The 19749-nt window shown below is 35.1% G+C and overlaps 1 protein-coding gene across 5 annotated transcripts in view; it reads right to left on the bottom strand.

The window, feature by feature from the left end:
• The window catches only part of GRM8 (glutamate metabotropic receptor 8), a 765850-nt gene that overhangs the window by 252181 nt on the left and 493920 nt on the right, over nucleotides 1-19749 (bottom strand). Inside the window, exons 8-9 of one of the 5 annotated variants that reach the window (XM_045495504.1) lie at nucleotides 5740-5779; nucleotides 2259-3855 (exon numbers count right to left, since the gene is read on the bottom strand). The exons of the other annotated variants lie outside the window; for them this stretch is intronic. Of the exons in view, the coding sequence (XP_045351460.1) occupies nucleotides 3687-3855; nucleotides 5740-5779 (209 nt within the window). The 3' untranslated portion in view covers nucleotides 2259-3686. Of the gene's footprint in view, nucleotides 1-2258; nucleotides 3856-5739; nucleotides 5780-19749 lie in introns of those variants that run through there. 5 annotated transcript variants of the gene reach the window in all.

The raw sequence follows: 19749 nt of genomic DNA on the forward strand, positions 1-19749 counted from the left end.
AAAATTAAAAATGTTTGTCAAATGACACCATTATAAAAATGAAAAGAAAAAATATTTGTGTGAAATATATATACATATTTATTTGTGTATATTTATATAAAATAAAAGACTCATTTCTAGAATAAAGAACTTTTACAATTCAATAATAAGAAATTAATTCAGGGGGGTCTGGGTTGCTCAGTTGGTTAAGCCCTGGACTCTTGACTTTGGTTCAGGTCATGACCTCACGGCTGGTTCATGGGTTTGAGACCTGCGTCGGTCTCTGTGCTGCCTTCTTGGGGTTCTCTCTCCTCTCTCTGCCCCTCTCTCTTTCTCTCTCTCTCAAAATAAATAAACTTTAAAAAATAAATCAAATCAGTTTTTAAAATGAGTAAGAGATTTGAAGAAACAATCAAAGAAGATACAGAAATGGCAAATTAGCATATGGAAAAATACATAAGACAATTAGTAATCAGAGAAATGAACACATGCAGGTAGATTCACAGTGAGAAATCACTATACACCCACTAGTATGCCTAAAATTAAAATGACTGACATTATCAAGTGTTGGAGAAGAGTGCAGCAACTGGAACAGTCATACGTTGCTGTTAGGAATGCAAAATGGAACAGTCACTTCAGAAAAACAGTTTGACAATTTCTGATAAAGTTAAATATATTCTTCCCATACATTCCAGCAATGCCACTCCAAACTATGTACCCAGGAGAAACAAAAGCATATGTCCACACAAAAGTTGTACTTGTGTGTTTGTAGAAGCTTTATTCATAATGGAGGAAGCTGAAAATAATCCAGATTCCATCCACCAGTTAATTGAAACACAAATTGTGATATATTCATGAAGAAAAAAGGCAATGAACTATTGACAGACACAACGCAGGTAAACTGCAAAAGCTTTATGCTAAGTAGAAGAAGCCAGATACAAAAACTGCAAAATGTATAATTCCACTTGTATTAATTTTTGAAAAGGCAAAAATATACTGACAGAAAGCAGATCAGTGGTTTCCAGGGAGGGATGAACTGAAAGAGGCAGGAAGGACCATCAAGAGTGATGAATATGTTCAATAACATGATTGTGGGGGTGGTTATCCAATTGTATTCATTCATAAAAAACACATCAAATTGTACACTTAAAACTAGTTGGCTTCATTGTATGTGCATTTTACAGCAATGAAGCTTATAGGGTAAAAATTACTGGGCTGGAAGGAACCTTAATGCCCATTTCTCAGCCTCAGTAAAGTCATGGATGTTAATATCCAAGACTCATAAATGACTGTAATGAACTTCCAAAAGATTTACCTTGACTTCACATTTATTTTATTCATTGTCTTCCAACTCTTGGAAACAACGTTTGTTGGTTTTTAATTTATTTTTTAATGTAATCTCCACCAATGTGGGGCTTGAACTCACAACCCCAAGATCAAGAGTCACCTGCTGTACCAACTGAGCCAGCCAGGGGTCCCAGAAATGACCTTTTTTGGTTTTGGTTTTCCTTCAGTCAGTTTTCATTTTGTCTCACGTCACCTGCATAGCCACAGAGAACTAATCTGACTCCATGAGTCCCACTGTTCTATTGAAACTACAAATGTTCTTTGTTTTTTCTTTTAAATACACAGTTTTTTCACTAATAAGTTTCCCTCTGTTTCTACAATAGCAGTTATCATTACAGGTGGTTACCATAGTAATTGCCATAACCACCACAGTCATTAGCCATGCACCTCTAGGCTAAGTAAGCCTCCCAGGGCTCAAGTCCTGGCTGTACCACTTTACTCGGTAGGTAAACTAGAGCCTATATTTCAGTTTCCTCATCTGCAGAAATAGGGATAAAAATTGCTCCTACTTCATCAGATTATTTTGAGGATTAAATGGGGTAATACACAAAAGATGCTTAAAAATATGCCTGGCACATCATAAGGACTCAATAAATGTTAGTATTTCTATTAGCCTATTTTTCCACTGGAAATTTCAGGAGAAATAAGAAAAATGCTATTGAATAAAATACAAAACTCAGATTTTAAATCCAGGAGTTATACTTTACTATAACTTTAAAAGTCAACAGAGTATGGAGCACCTGGGTGGCTCAGTTGGTTGAGCATCTGACTTCGGCTCAGGTCATGATCTTACGGTCTGTGAGTTCAAGCCCTGCGTCAGGCTCTGTGCTGACAGCTCAGAGCCTGGACCCTGCTTCAGATTCTGTCTCCCTTTCTCTCTGCCCCTCCCCTGCTCATGCTGTCTCTCTCTGTCTCAAAAATAAATAAAAACATTTAAAATTTTTTTTTAAAAAGTCAACAGAGTCATCCTCTACTTCTCAGTTTTGTAAGGCTTCTTTATTTTTTGTTATTGCTGTATTCTTAATTTCCTGGTTTATGTTACAATGAAGAGAGATAAATTAAACATTATGTTAGAAGGATATTTCTTATATCTATTACAACCTTCTATATCATGTATCTATGTTTGCATTATGCATGGGTGTATGTATTTTAATTTATTTTAACCTAAATTTAGTTTGAGATTCTTTAAAGGACTTGCATTGAAGAGATTATTTGGATAGGAAAACTGGGAATACACAAGGTCTGCCTTGGCTTAACCTATCCTCCTCCTATAAAGGCCTCCAAGGAAACGTGAATAAAGTATACAAAAGAAGTCACTTATTATTATTAGATTGGATTGGATTAGATTAGACTGCATTATTAGCTGTGACTTTGGCCACAAACTCCATGGTGGAACCTCACAAACTAGGGAAGACAATATGATATGGAGGAATCCTTGTCCATATGTTAGTTGAGAAAATGAACCAGCTACACAAGCAAGGTCTGGTTTGCCTTGAAGGAGGCCAACCTGCCCCTATCCTTCTCAGACCAGGATGGTGATCTTTTGTCAATAGCAAGAAAACACATCTACAGAACGAAAGCTAGATGGCTCTGGCCTGTTTAGAGAGATCATCCCAGCACCTCATTATCACTGCTCTTTCAGGGAACCCTCCACTGAGAGCCCTGTTTACTGCTTTTGGCCAGAGGATGACTCCACCCAGGAACACAGCATCAAAGTTCAAATCTGATCCATCCAAACCAACCTCTTTCTCCTTGGGCACATGAGACTCAATGATGACACAGAGTGCAGACAGTTTACTTTCCATATAAGCTCACAGCAGTTGTTGAAATTGCTGTGAAAATTAACATGTGACTAATCGTTACCAGATAGAGTTTGCTATAGCATACTTGCCAACCACTGATATTATCATCTGGGAAATATTTGCAAGACAAAATATTTCTTCACTCTTCAGTAGTAGCATGTTCACAGTGTGAACTTTAAAGAAAACACGTTTAAAATCAGTACTTCCCAACTTCAGTGGAATGGAGTGCAAGCTCATGTAGAGCACATGCTTACACCCTGGGAGGCCTTCCTGAGTTTCTACTAAGTGTTTACACTACATGTGCCACTTTGAGAATTTGGGGGAAGTAACATACTTTCTAGCAAAAAGGATCTGAGTCCATTGACAGAAGAATTCGGCATGGTAGTGACAAAAAGTCTCTTTTCTGTCTTAAGACTTTTATATTAGTTTTTTCCTAGGTTCTTGTCTTTTTCAGAATTCAGGTCTCAGTTTAAGTACCACCACTTTCGTGATGTCATCAAGTCACCGACTTCTCTATCTAATCAGCCGTGCCCTCCTCCTTCCAAGATAGTCTCTAGGTCAGCACCCTAATACTTCACATTTTGTAGTTATTTGTAAACAACTGCTTGCCCCACTGAACTGCATCCTCCTGAGGGCAGGGACTGCCCTTTGCGTGCCACTGCTGGTGATGATCCTAATAAAGATAGTACAGAGTAGGCATTCATTAGCAATCTGTTGAATAAATAACCTGGTAAATGAATGAAGAATGAGCAATTTTAATAGGCTGCCTTGAGAACAATGACCTATTTCAGTTCCTTTGATATCTGGAGGATTTAACATAGAATTGAAAATTCTCAGTCTAGTCCCAATTCCTTAACTTCCTATCTGCAAGTTTTGAATATTTAACTTTTATACATTTATGTTATCAAATGGCATAAGAACACCCACTTACTTTTCCTCCCACATATGACTGTTAGGGCTAATGAGAGATGTGTGTGTGTGTGTGTGTGTGTGTGTGTGTGTGTGTGTATATGTGTATATATATATCCTGTTCGTATGTATACAAAAGTACTTTAAGATAAAAAGCATTAAGATGCCTAGGATTATTATTTTATTTCAACTCAAAGTAATTAGCCCTAAAAAAACTGAATATGGATAAACTTAAAATTTATCATCAAAAGAAAACTTCCACTGAGATACAAAATAAAACATCTGAGAAATTATTGTTACGGGCTTATCATCTTTACACATATACATTTCTTTGAATATAAATCTCAAATGCAAAAATTATTTTTCACCTCCAAAAACTAATAGAATTTTGGTGATTTAAAGTCCCTGATGACAGAAAATATGCAAAAGTTTTAAGCATTTAAATTGTTTTTCCCTAACCAGTACATAGCTCACTTTATTTGACCCCTACTACTCTACATTTCAAGTGATCTGAACCCATGCTGGAATTAATCAATTTTATGTCTCTGTGACATTGTCTTTGCCAGGAAACCATGAAAAGTCTTTTTAATCACAGTGATTAAGAAATCATATTCCTTGATTCACAAAAGGAAGTATTTGAAACCTTAGGAAATATCACTGGAGAACACCATGGCATTCAACATCTGATTCCTAATTCATATCAAATGACAGAGATGGAGAAGCTAATCAGGTATTACGATTTCAAAGAACTCTTGTATGTGCAGGGTTAATTTTTTATGTTAGGTTGAATTTCTAAGCGTGGTGCCTCGTACTATCAAATGAGGCCACAGATCACCTAAGCTGAACATATGGGCCATTAAGAATGAAGTATCTAAAATCTGCAGTAAATCGCTAAAATTTTCAAATAGTGCATTACACTCATCTACAAACACATCATGCCTAAGTTATGACACTTTAAAAATGTAGTAAAGAAGATGAATGTTGATCACAATACTCTGAACATTTCTGATTCTTAGCATTGTCAATTCTTAAGATTAACAAAAAATAATAAAATAGGTAGTGAAATGGCTCTGGAAGCATTTTTTGTAAATGCCAGACAAAGTTAACACAAGGTCAAATGTCATTTGATTTATCTGAGTCCTTGTTCAAAGATATGAAGCAATTAAAAAATTCTACTCTTCCTCAACCTCTATGGAGTTAGAAAGTTTATTTTGACAATGGCAAGGAAACATATCCTTTCTTTTTCCACCATGTCACTTTATTATATTTTGATTATTTTCTTTATTTCTATGTAAAGAGGAGTGTGTGTATGTATGTGTGTGTGTGCATGTGTGTGTGTGTGTGTGTGTGTGTGTGTGTGTAGTCCACTGTAAACTTAGAAACTTTTGGGATTAGAAATTTACTTTCTAGTTATATCTGTTGCAGAACTTAAAGCTATTCAGCTGAAACCATCCTTGAGTTTGCTAAAGGTGGTATTTAATTTTCATAAACATTTGTGCGTGGAGGTTACTAGAAAATTTATGGACTGGTTATTTTCTGCTTCAATACCAGTGAAGCACATTGCTATCATGCTCAAAAGCCAAAAGATGACTTCAAGTAATGCTTAAAAAAAAAATCCAACAGGAAATGGAGTTTGTTTACTCATACATTAGCATATAATTGTCCAAAGAAGTATTATTTAAATTACGCATCTGCTGCTCACTTTAAAGGCTCAGATGGTTCAAACTGATGAAGCACACAACCTGTAAAGGTATAAAAAGAAAATATTATGCAAACATTGCAATAAAAATCTCATTATTTTTTAACAATATCTGATAGTTTGTGCCCATATACAGCGTGTTTAAAAAGAAAAGAAAATCTTTCTCTCCCAAATGTACTAGTTAATTGCAGACTTTAATAGTGGGAAAATGCCATTCCCCTGCCTTATCCCAAATACTTTGTATATAAAAAGTGTCAGTTCTCTTTTTGGTTTTGGTTGAAGTATATTGCGTAGGATCAAAAAGATATGCCAAGCTAATTCTAATTTAACTACTACAGGGAAACAAATGTCCTGAAACGTAGTCTGACGCTTTTTTACAGAGGACCAGTGTTGTTTTAAAAGATAAACATGGGGATAGAAAAATCAGAGAGCACTTATTTCCGGAAATGTGTACAATGTGCAAAGCACTGAAAGTTTTCTCAAATGCCTCTTAGCATTCTAGAATACAGTGATTCTCGAATTTGTGACAATTCTGACATGTTGTCATTAACAGCTAAATCAGGAAAAGAAATGTGCTTTCTTCCCCGGTAAAACAAAAGCATTACACACTAAAGAAAAAAAATTGCTAGGCCCTACATTGATGTTCTGTATATTTTGAAATTATCCTAGAGAAGTAGCTGGGAGAGTATAATTTCCTTCTCTCCACTTCCCAGGGTAGAGATGGATGGATTTAGGCAACTGAGGAGTATTTTTTTCATGATCCTGATTAAAATGGAAACAGTCCTGAGAATGCTGTTTCCTGGAAGGTAAAATATACTTCAGGAGTCACAGTTAATACCCATATTCTTTATTCAAATGCCCAACATCTGAACAGTGTATAAGTCCTATGTATCAATATTTTCACTGGGTAGTTTCTCAATTCAATTTTACTGATTTTATTTCTTTCACCATTTTTTAAATATTATATTTGTGCCCCTTCAGCCCCAATAATCACAGAAACAACCATAACAATAATAACACACACAATTACATTTGGGCCACAAAGAATGTTTGACTTTACTTCTAATGACATTTAAACAATTGAGTATGAACAAAAATCTTCAAGGAGTCAGCTGAAACTGTTTTCTATAATAATTTTCTAAGATTAATTAAAAAATAATATTTTAGGGGCGCCTGGGTGGCGCAGTCGGTTAAGCGTCCGACTTCAGCCAGGTCACGATCTCGCGGTCCGTGAGTTCGAGCCCCGCGTCGGGCTCTGGGCTGATGGCTCAGAGCCTGGAGCCTGTTTCCGATTCTGTGTCTCCCTCTCTCTCTGCCCCTCCCCCGTTCATGCTCTGTCTCTCTCTGTCCCAAAAATAAATAAACGTTGAAAAAAAAATTAAAAAAAAATAATAATAATATTTTAGAACCATGATTTTGGCTGATGCCAATACAAAAATATGACCTCTAACCAAATTAAAAAAAAAAAAAGGAAGTTCAACAAACATTACTGGAACAACCAGACATCTACATGCAAAAAAATAAATCTAGACACAGACCTTATACCCTTCAGAAAAAAAAAAAAACTCAAATTCAAAATAAAATTAAAACTATAAAACTCGTACACAGGAGAAAGCCCAGATGATCCTGTATATGGTGATGACCTTTTAGATATAACACCAAAGGCATAATCCATAAAAGAAATAATTGATAAGATGGACTTCATTACAATTAAAACTTCCTGTCTGCAAAAGACAACACCAAGAGAATGAGAACACAAGTCAGACTAAGAGAAAATATTTACAAAAGATACATCTGATAAAGGACTATTATCCAAAATACATAAAGAATTCTTAAAAGTAAACAATAGGAAAATGAATAACCCAAATAAACCTGGACAAGAGGCCTGAAAAGATACCTCAACAAAGAAGATCTACAGATGGAAAATAATCTTATAAAAGATGCTTAACATTACAAGCCATTACAAATTAAGGCCACCGCATACCTATTAGAATATCTAGAATACAGAACACCGACAACAATCAATGCTGGCAAGGCATGTGAAGCAACAGGAACTCCCATTCATTGCTGGTAGATATCAAAGCTACTACAGCCACTTTGGAAGATAGTTTGGCAGCTCCTTACAAAACTAAATGTAATCTTACTATATGATCTGGCAATCCTGTTCTTTGGTATTGAACCAAATAATTAAAAAAACCTAGATCCACACAAAAACCTGTGCATAAATGTTTATAGCAGCTTGGATCATAATTGCCAAAACTTGGAAGCAACCAAGATGTCCCTTAATAGATGAATAGATAAAAACACTGTAGTAGATCCAGACAATGGAATATTATTCAGTGCTAAAAAGAAATGAGCAATCAAATGATGAAAAGACAAGCTTAAATGCATATTATTAAGTGAAATAAGCCAATCTGAAAAGCCTACATACTGTCTAATTTCAACTATATGACATTCTGGAAAAGGCAAAACTATGGAAATAGTAAAAAGATTGGTGGTTGCCATTGGTTGGGGGAAGAGAAGAATGAACAGGCAAAGCACAGAGGATTTTTAAGGCAGTGAAACCATTCTGTATGACATTATATTGGCAGATACGTGTTATTATACATTTGTCAAAACCCATAGAATACACATCAAGAATGAACTCTACATGTATTTTGATAACTGTACATAATAGCCTGAAGGTGAATCACTATTCTTGAGTTGATAACTGGGAACAAAATGTGGCTTTTATCCACAGAGTTATATTTACATACCCAAACACATACAAACATTTTTGTCACAGAGATTTAACTAAGCAAACAATATGGGGTTGGGTGGGGGGGGGGGGCAATTACAAAAGTTCAGCTCCTTTCCAAAAGGAATGAAAATTTAAAAAATGAAAAAAAGGAATCTTTTTTAACAACTTGCTACATATGCTATTTTTAGTTTCAATTTCAGTTTTGTATAAAACTATTCCAGGAGCAAAAGATATTTCCTTAATAGAGAAATTCACTCTGCTGGATATTTCCTGTTATCCTTCCAAAATACCCCTCATCCTGCTTTGGACCTGGGAGGCAAAAGTTTTATAGACTGTGTCAACTGGGCTCTTGATTTCTGTTCTGTTTGTCTACAACAAGAGAGAAGAGCAAAAGATAGATAGGTAGGAAGAGAGGAGGGAGAAGTATTTCTTCTGCTTCCTTCATTGTGTGGTCTGAGCAGTTGACTACATTCTTCAACTAAATGCCACAGATTTTACCTGGCAACCCTCACCTATAGGTATATCTGGTTTCTTCAGATTCTAGTAACCACTTCTTACCCTGTTCCTTTAGGTCTAGGGTGGTAAATCTCCCCACTGTTATGAGCCCGGGAGGATAGCACCTTTCCTTGTTGGTTTCCCTAAGCTCTGAAATATAACCTTTACTACACATTTCTCTGTTAGAAAAAAAATGAACTCTGCAAACTTCAGATGATAATAACGTGTCGATGTAAGTTCATCGACTGTAACGAATATAGCACTCTGTTCCAGATATTGATAATGAGGGAAGCTGTGTATGGGTGAGCACAAAAGGCAAAATGGGAACTCTTTGTACTTTCCACTCTGTTTTGCCATGAACCTAACTTCTGGAAGTCTACTATTTCAAAAAATTATGAGAACACGACCAACATAAGATTCTTGAATGTAATATTTTCTTTACCACTTTCTAGGAGATTATAGGTATTGTACTAAAATTTTAATTTTTCATATATTTTAAACCTCATTAATAGATATCAAATGTTATTATTTTATAAAATAATTCTTTGGGCTTTAAAAATTAAATACTGAATATATTACAAAGTAAATTTAAATAACTGACTCTAATGTTAATAGAGAGAAATAATGATAGGTATGTGCTTTACTTCCTCTTTATTAAAAATTGCAGTGAAATGAAGCCAAATGTGAAAGAGTACAGATTACATAATTTCATTTATAGGAGTATAAAGGCAGGTAACCTTTGTCTAGTCAGGAAAGTGACTAAAGGGAGCACAGGAGGGTTTTGAGGGACCAGTGGAGGATTCTGGGGTTTGGCTGGGTGTTCTGGATATTGGTCTGGGTGTTCTCAGTTTGTGAAAATTCATGGAGCTGTAGACTTTTTGCTATGCCTTTTCAAAAGTCAAAAAAAGAAGGCAGTAAACTTAGTTCTTCATTAAGTTTTGCTAGAAGCAAAGAGGGGATAGAAATGAGGGTACAGAAATGTTTACATAAGACTGCAGTTAGTATAAGGATAGAGATCTAAAAGGAAATTAAGAGATCTCCAAGGACCCGGGAGGAATGGCCTTTTGGATGTATCACTCAACAGGCCAGAATTTCTTAGTGTTACTCGTGAGCTAGGATAAATCACAGGGACATCTATGTAAGCTAGACATCCAGCAAGGAAAACAGATGACCTGGGGAGTGTTAGAGCTTTCTTAAACAGGATGAAGAGTAAGGTAGGAATTAGTAAATATCTTTCTGGGAGACTTTTACCAGACCCCTACTACCTGCCAAAATGTGCATTTTCATTCCTGTTTGAATTACTATTAAAAGTGAATAGGGCTTCTGAGTTTTAACTACTTCTATAATGTGAAGTCCATCCTTCTGTGTTTTGTGGGCACAGACAACAGAATGGTTTGTTCACTGTACAACAGCTCTTTCTAGTGGAGTTGAGTGTGCCCAATGACCTCCAGCTAAATTTTTCCGCAGGTCATACGTGTCTCCTTTACAGCCTATGTCAAAGCGAGTTTCTGAAGAGTTTCTTAACATAGGAGGTATATTCCCGAACACATTCTCTGAACACAATTTCATGCAACAGCCTCCACCCCTTTACCTATTATGTCGTTTTGCTCTGCACAAAATGGACTAGTATGGGCTTTATGTCCTCTTTTTCCTATACCTCACCCTATGGCGCTAATAAGAAATGATGGACTCAGAAGGTAACTCCAAGAGAAGAGAGAAAAGGTAAACTAAAAAACCTAACAATCCTTAAAAATAGGTTAATTAAGCCCTGAAGAAATAAGAAGTTAATTAATTTCAGACAACGCAGTATTACTGACTATAAGAGAGTTACCAGATGCTTTGAAATCTAAAGTGTGGGGGAATGTGTATGAATGGGTGTGATCTGAGGGGTGTTAAGTGTGTATGGTTGAAAATCAGCGAACATATTCAGAGGCTTTATTCTTGTCAGGTGGTGGAAGGAAAAAAATAATAGTTATGACTTGTTGATTATTCACAATGTGCCAGGCATTGTGCCAAGCCCTTAAGGGTGAATTCTCTCAGTAAATGGTCACAGTAACACTACAAGGTAGGTATGATTATTATTCCCATCCAAAGATAAGAATATAAGGGTTTATAAAATATAAATGACTTACCCAAGGACTTACCACCTAAGTGGGAGAGCTAGAATTTTAGCTCATCTCTATCTCAACTCAAAAGCTCATGCTCCTAGCTACTTGTCACTATATTGATTAGTGAATGATCACAAGAGCAAATAGAGAATTATTATGATGAAAAGAGGATAAAAGGAGTGGGAAAGAAGTTTAAGATACAAAGGAAAATGAAGAAAGGAAAAGAAGTGAAAAATGGAAGAAGGACAAAATACAAATAGCATAGTTCAGGTATATAATTGACACTCAATAAATGTTAAATGCATGTGTATCACATTTTCAAATAAATGTAATTAATATACACTCCATAAATATTTTTTAAATAAAATTTGGTAATTGTTCCCTTAGCTACAGTCAAAGGTGTTTATATGGTCCAAAAGACAAGATATTTTATAGTTGTGGTTTTCAAACACATTCCAAAGACTGAGAAAACCCAAATCCCAAAAGTGTTAACAATTAGGCACCCGAATTAAAAAGAATTTTCTCATTCATATCCTTCACTTTCAAACTAACTTCTTGATTAAACTTTAATGTAATTATAAGAGTTAATAACCTTAAAGAGAAAAATAATCAAGCCTCCATTATAATTTTCGGGTAGATTCTTTCTGAAGCAAAATACCACTAGAAAATAATTACCCTTAATAACATGGGAGCTATCCCATTAAGTTCTTTCCTTCATTAAAAAAATACATAATTTTAAAGGAAACAGAAGAAATAATGAGAGAATGAGCCCCATTTGATCCACTCTATACTCATCAGATGCCCATATCAGTAGTAAAGCACTTTCCCATCTACTTTGAGAATGTTGTGAGCACAATCACATTTCTGTTCCTATATCAAAGAAGGTGACACTGCTGGGGAAACCTTGTTGATTGATGCCATGGTGAGAAGCATCATTTCCATCTGTCTTGTTCATTCCCATAATGATCCTTGTATATAGTGCTTTTTAATTCTGTCTCTTTCTGAAGATTCCCAAGTGCTCAGTCCCAATCCACCCACCTCATCATCCTCATAAGATGACCTAAGTACTAATCATTATATCTCTATTGATAAAATATCCTTCATATATAATATATTATATCTATCTCTTAATTAGGCACTTTCCATGTACTATTACCCTACCTTTAGATTTCACAGGAACCCTGAAAAATATTATCATCCCCATTTTATTGATGAGGAAACAAAGATTTAAAGAGATTTTGCTCCTTGACCAAGATCACAAAGTAATGAGAGGTGTGACACTGGATTCAAATTGAGTACAAAGCTTGTGCTTCTAATCACTATGTAAAATACAAACTGTTAAGTATAAACTTCCTGCTGCTCCAAATCCTTCCTGCTCCTTCATCTACTTTTTTATTCTTCATTCAAGAATTATTGCTATATCCCTGTTTAGACCCAAGACCAGACCTTAATCCTCAATTGCTACGCCCACAGCATCTCATCTCTTTCTTGGATTTACTTATCATTTATTTGTAATTTTTTTGCACATGATGAAGAAGTTCAGGAACTATAAGAACAAAGAATGAGTAAAAGAAGCCCAGTGAAGTAGGTGAAGCTATGGAGGACCATAGGAAAAACAAAGGCAATGCTATTGATTTGTCTCAAGCTTTTACTAGATGCTGGCTCCATCTTGGCCCCCATTTAACTCTTTATACATTAAAGGAAGAAATGTGAGATTAATAAACCTTGATCTTTATGGCTATAAAAGGTTTATCAAACCTTATTCAGTTAGAAAACACAGACAGGTACATTTATACTGTTAAATTTCATGATGACTTAACTTGTAGGATTAATATTTTATAACCAGTCTAAAATTTCCTTATTCAGAAATTGAAAAATTACCTAATTTCAAATAAGTCTGTTTATTTTTACATGTTCAATTCTTTAAAAAATATACAGTATTATATCACCTCACGCCAGTCAGAGTGGCTAAAATGAACAAATCAGGAGACTACAGATGCTGGAGAGGATGTGGAGAAACGGGAACCCTCTTGCACTGTTGGTGGGAATGCAAATTGGTGCAGCCACTCTGGAAAACCGTGTGGAGGTTCCTCAGAAAATTAAAAATAGACCTACCCTATGACCCAGCAATAGCTCTGCTAGGAATTTACCCAAGGGATACAGGAGTACTGATGCATAGGGGCACTCGTACCCCAAGGTTTATAGCAGCACTCTCAACAATAGCCAAATTATGGAAAGAGCCTAAATGTCCATCAACTGATGAATGGATAAAGAAATTGTGGTTTATATACACAATGGAGTACTTAACGTGGCAATGAGAAAGAACGAAATATGGCCCTTTGTAGCAACGTGGATGGAACTGGAGAGTGTGATGCTAAGTGAAATAAGCCATACAGAGAAAGACAGATACCATATGGTTTCACTCTTATGTGGATCCTGAGAAACTTAACAGAAGTCCATGGGGGAGGGGAAGGAAAAAAAAAAAGAGGTTAGAGTGGGAGAGAGCCAAAGCATAAAAGACTCTTAAAAACTGAGAACAAACTGAGGGTTGATGGGGGGTGGGAGGGAAGGGAGGGTGGGTGATGGGTATTGAGGAGGGTACCTTTTGGGATGAGCACTGGGTGTTGTATGGAAACCAATTTGACAATAAATTTCATATATTGAAAAAAATATATACAGTATTTCCAGGAATACTTTACTACCTGCAAACTTTCACCTTCAAAAATAAATTATATAAAGTACTTCAAAATTATTAATACAGTAAAACCTTGGTTTGCAAGCATAATTCATTCTGGGGTACTACTCGTATTGCAAGACATCTCTCGTTTATCAACTTAAAATTTATTAGAAAGGTTTGCTCACCTTGTGGAATACTTGTAGACAAGTTACTCGCAATCCATGCTTTTACAGTAGTTATTTTCTTAATTTTATTTCAAATGAGGTAATCATCAAAAAGGATATTTATATTTAAGATAAACACACTTGACTTTTATCATGTTTGACTTTGTTTTATCTCTATTTACTAAATAAATAATATTTAATCACAAGGACATTGTGTGGTAAAGCTTCTAGAGATGGTATTTCATGTCAGTTTTTCCACATAGTGACATGTTATATATCTCATTTTTTACTTACAGAAATAGATAAAAAGCCAGTATTATCAATAACATATATACTAAAATACTACATTAACTCCAGTAATGCAATTATTACAGTTACAAAGAAAGATCATTTGGGGAGGTTAATATATCTCTAAAAATCTCTTGGTTTTTAGTCAAAGCACAGTGCCTAGAACAGAGACAGCCTTCAAATAATTCTATGTTCCTTTCATCCCTCTTCCCCCTCTTTCCATTTCATTTGTGTTTTCATTTTCCCATTTCAGGTACTGTTCTCTCATAGGGACTACTCGAACTGTCTCCTAACCTAACCACCCCTGTGTTCAATCTCACTTCTTCAAGTCTGCAAATTGTTGCCAAGGTTATTTTTCTAAAACAGAAATTTTACCACTTCAATGTCCTCTTCAAAAAGCTTCAGGTTCCTACTGCCTGCTGTGTCACCTTCAAACACTAGAATGACAGAGATTTCTAAACAAGAGCAAGCTCATCTGGTCATTTCCAGGCTGCTCTCATGCCACACTCTTGAATTCTTACACTGTAGATGCTCAGCTTTTTTAGAATGCATGTTTTTCCTACCTCCTATTTTGTCTGTTTTGTTTCCACATATGAGTGAAATCGTATGGTATTTGTCTTTCTATAACTGACTTATTTTTGCTTAGCATAATGCTCTCTAGCTCTATCTATATCATTACAAACGGCAAGATTTCATTCTTCTTTATGGATGAGTAATATTTTATATATATATATATATATATATATATATATATATATATATATATATATATATATATATCTAACATCTTTACCCATTTATCAGTTGATGGACTGCCATGAATGCCTTCTCCCCATTTTGTCCACCTAAGAAATGTCACTTTCCATCTGTGTTTAAATTTAAACCAGATGTGTTGTACTCTTTGAGGCTCTCCTTATATATTTTCCTAATCTCGGCTTTACATTGGGTTCTTATATGCTCATGCCTCTATCATATCACTTACCAAGTTGAATTTTTGTTGGTAACATGTTTGTTTCCCTCCTCTGTTACATTATGACATCTGAGAACATATAGAACCGTGTTTCATTAGTCTTTGTATTCTTTTTTGTTGTTGTTAACTTACCTATTTATCTTTGACAGAGACTAGTGCAGAGCAGGGGAAGGGCAGAGAGAGACATACACAGAATCTGAAGCAGGCTCTAGGCTCTGAGCTGTCAGCACAGAGCCCAATGTGGGGCTCGAACCCACAAATCGTGAGATCATGACCTGAGTTGAAGTTGGACACATAATTGACTGAGCCACCGAGGCGCCTCTTAGTCTTTGTTTGTATTCTTGATGTCTAACACAGAACTCTTTTATTACAAACCTTATAAGATTACCAATAAAATGTAGGTGAATAAATAAATGATTCATAAAGATGAAAATGAGTATACGTGACAACAAAAAAAGACAACAATAAGAACACTGATAGGCATCTGTGTTTTAAAAATATACCTTTACCTTTAAAAGAGTATGTAGAGAATTTAGAGCTGGAAGAGATTTCAAAGATTAGAATATTTTAGGATAATCCTTCTATTTAAAAGGTGAAGCTAAGAGGTCAAGATAAGTTCACAACACAGTAGAAAAGTGAATGGCAGAGCTCAGATAAAAGCCTGGGATTCCAACACACAGGAATATGACTCTATGTGACATATTGTTGGTGGATTCAATTAGAAACAGAACAAAAGTGTGATTTGGCTTTCTTGTTTTTTAATAAATTCTTGTAAATACAATTATTTCAAATATTTTCCTTAGAATGTATTTCTAGAAGTAATGATATGTGCTGAGCAAATACTCCCTGAAAAACAATTACACTAATACCACCCTCACCAAGCATATTTGGAAGAACCAATATAATTACCTTTTGATAATTACTATTATAATTTTCAAGTCTTTGTAAACTTGATAGGTAGAAAACAATATTTTATTGTTGATTAAATGTTCTTTATTTGATTGCTAGTGAAGGTTAACATTTCTTCAAATGTTTACTAATGTTTACGAGTTTTGCCAACTGACTTCTTCAAGATGTCATCATTGGTGGCTCTTTTTATATTTGTGATATTATCCTTTGACACAATAACCCAAATATATGCCTTACTTTATATTCTGTTTTAAAACTGTGTTTATGATCATTTTTAACATCTGACAGTGTTAAAATGTTACTAAATCAAACATGTCTATTTTCCTGTTATAATTTCCTTCACTGTCCAACTCAAAAAGCTTCCCCATTCAAATCTAATGGACTGTCTTCTATTTTTTTTCTTTTGCTTCTTTTTCACTGAAGTCTAAAATAAATCCTGGGGTGCCTGGGTGGCTCAGTCAGTTAAGCATCCAACTCTTGATTTCGGCTCAGGTCATGATCTCACAACCATGAGACTGAGCCCCAGGTCAGGCTCTGTACTGGACGTGGAACCTACCTAAGATTCTCTCCCTCCCTCTCCCTCTGTTCCTCACCTTCTTGCGCACAAACATGCACATGTGTGAGCTCTCTCTCTCAAAAGTAAATTATAAACATTTAAAAAAATAAAAAATAAAATAAGTTCCAAGTGGATAATACTCCTATGTGGAGGAATCATCTCACTTGATCTTACTGTAAATTGATACTCAATGAATAAAATGTCCTTTCCCTTTTTCATCTTTATCACATCATAAATTCATATGTAAATATGTACATATACATGTATAAACTGATTTATTTATTATCATTATATATTTCTGGTTATTTCTGTCTGGTTCCATATACCATAAGCCTATTCAGCACTCGGTCCATACTGGATTGATTATTATAGCTCATCATTAGGGTTAAATATGAAATGTTTGGTAGAAATAAATTTCTCTTCAAAATCAGTTATTTTTATTAATTTATTCTCACAATTAAAATTTTAAATATTATTTCAAATTCCAGAAAATACTCCTTTGTCATTTTGGTTGAAATTATACTAAGCCTGACTACAGATTACTCAGAAAAGTTTAACATTATTCTTATAATTAGTTTTTCTGTCTACAAACAAGGAATGTCTTTCAATAAAGCTGTCTTCATATAGGTCTTTCATATTTTTTGGTTCAATTTATTGCAAAGTATTTTAAATATTTCTGCAAAGGAAGCAGAGTTTCATTTTCCACATATTAGTCAATGATTTCTTACTAGTATAAAGGAATGCTCTTCAGGTTTTTAATATTAATTTTTTATTTGATCATCTTCCTGAAGTAAGTATATTTTTTTCAGTGTCTTACCTTGAGATCGAATCATTTGAAAATAATCATACTACTACTTTTTCATTTTTAGTAGTCATCTCTGTTATTTTTGTTTCATGTTTTATCACTTTGGTAAAAATTTATAGAATATTAATTATAGTGGTAATAGGAATAATCCATTTCTTTAATAGTAATAACAACTATAAGTATATAATTGGTTGAAGTCTAAGAGTCTAACTTTATCATGTTAAACATTTATTCCATTACTAGTTAATGTTTTTGTGTTTCTAACAGAAATGAGGGATGTATTTTAATCAAATAGCTTTACAGAATCTTAGGAGATATTCATCATTGTCTTATTTAACCTATTAGTGTGTTTATAGTACACTTCCTAATATAAAGTCATACTTATTTCTTTTAGATAGTTTAAAGGTATTTTATGCAAACAAATTTGCTTCAGAATCAGACTACAGTGTTCAGAGACACTCAACATTGTAATAGATATTTGCATTAAGTACCTGAAATCAATAAGGTTTCTAAAAAAGAAATAAGACGCTGGTAAATTCCACCTCTATCCTAGTCTCTGTAATCAGGCAAGTGTTCACACATTTTCCTTAGAATATTGAGCACTGAAATGGTTAGACCACCATCTCAGTGGTGAGTTCGGAGAAGCTGACCATTCTTCTTCATGTCAGGAAATTGAACCACAGTACAAAGACTAGCATTACAAAGTTCCAGAGTCGATTCCTCTCTCAGATTCTCACAGATTCTATGTGATTCCTAACTGTGTCTCCTCTAGCCTAACAAAAAGACACACCCTTAAAGAAGCAATGAGATTCTGAGATCGCAGTGGCATCACCACTATCAGGTTTTCACCTCTCTGCTCACTTTGCTCAACTTTTCCCCATAAGTCACTTACAGAAAGTTCCCAAATGTCCCTTTCAACCACGGGGAGTGTCCCACGACAACCACGTCTGCACTACTTGCTCCTTGCCACTGATAATTTGGAACCAATCTGACATCCAACCTAAGTTTGGCTAATGAGATTCAAGGTTCCAAGAAGTTATAACTGGGATTTAGAAATAAGTATTTCAAGCATGGAGAGTGCCCCAGGACAACCAAGTCTGTCCTACTTGCTCCTTGATAATTTGGAACCAATCTGACATCCAACCTAAGTATGGCTAATGAGATTCAAGGTTCCAAGAAGTTAGAATTGGGACTTAGAAATATGTACATGTTAATTTTAGCAGGTGCCCTAAAGAAATAGCTGCTAAATTCTAGAAATGTAGATGGCCTTCAGCTACCTACCCTATGGACCTAAAAATGGGGAAGACCAACATAAACAGAATGAAACAAAGCAGACAGAGAGATGTTAGGATTTCTGGCCAGTTTTTAGTTCTTATAACCAGTCCTTTCCTTAGGCCCTGTTGTATTCAGCCAGGGGGTTTCTTGACATACCTTCATAAACTCTTTCTTTTAATTTTTTTTTAATGTTTATTCATTTTTTTTTTTGATAGAGACAGAGCGTGAGTGGGGGAGGGGCAGAGAGAGAGGGAGACACAGAATCTGAAGCAGGCTCCAGGCTCTGAACTGACAGCACAGAGCCTGATGCAGAGCTAGAACTCACGGACTGTGAGATCATGACCTGAGCTGAAGTCAGACGCTTAACCGGCTGAGCCACCCAGGCGCCCCATAAATTCTTTCTTTTAGCTTAAGCAAGTTTAAGGGGCTTCTGTTACCTACAATCAAAGATTCCTGATTAGTATGCCGCTGTGCTTGCCCTGCCCCTGATGTGAGCTCAAATACAGAGAAAAGGAGTTAGGAGATACCACTGGAATTCTATCGAACACTTTTTCTTTATGATAAATAAGGTTCTCATGGCAACAGAAAAATCCTTGATTCTATACAAGATGTAAGTATCAATATTTTATTGCCTATAGACCAGACGGAAGGAATTGACATCGTTGCTTAAGTTCCTGAAAAATCTGAACTCCTCTCTTTATTTTGTGTTTTTCTTTTGATAAATCTTTGGATTTAAAAATTTATAGAAACAGTGTTTTGTTCAAATGGTAGCAATAAAAGTAATCCAAAAGGCAGATCTTTGTTTCCCTCTGGCTCCCTGAGTACAGAGGATAGGTTGAGAAAAGTTGTAACGACCACATGAGTAATTACAGATATGCTGTGACTCAGAATGTACTTAAAATACACATGCAGAATATGGTTCAGGTTTTCTATTGATGAGAAAATATCAGTTTGAGTGATTAAATTCAGGTAAACCACCATTGTTGTTTAAGTCTTTGATGGAAATAGTACTTTGTAGTTTAATAG

The sequence above is a fragment of the Leopardus geoffroyi genome, chromosome A2 (genome assembly GCF_018350155.1).
Source record: "Leopardus geoffroyi isolate Oge1 chromosome A2, O.geoffroyi_Oge1_pat1.0, whole genome shotgun sequence".
Classification (NCBI taxonomy): Eukaryota; Metazoa; Chordata; class Mammalia; order Carnivora; family Felidae; genus Leopardus; species Leopardus geoffroyi.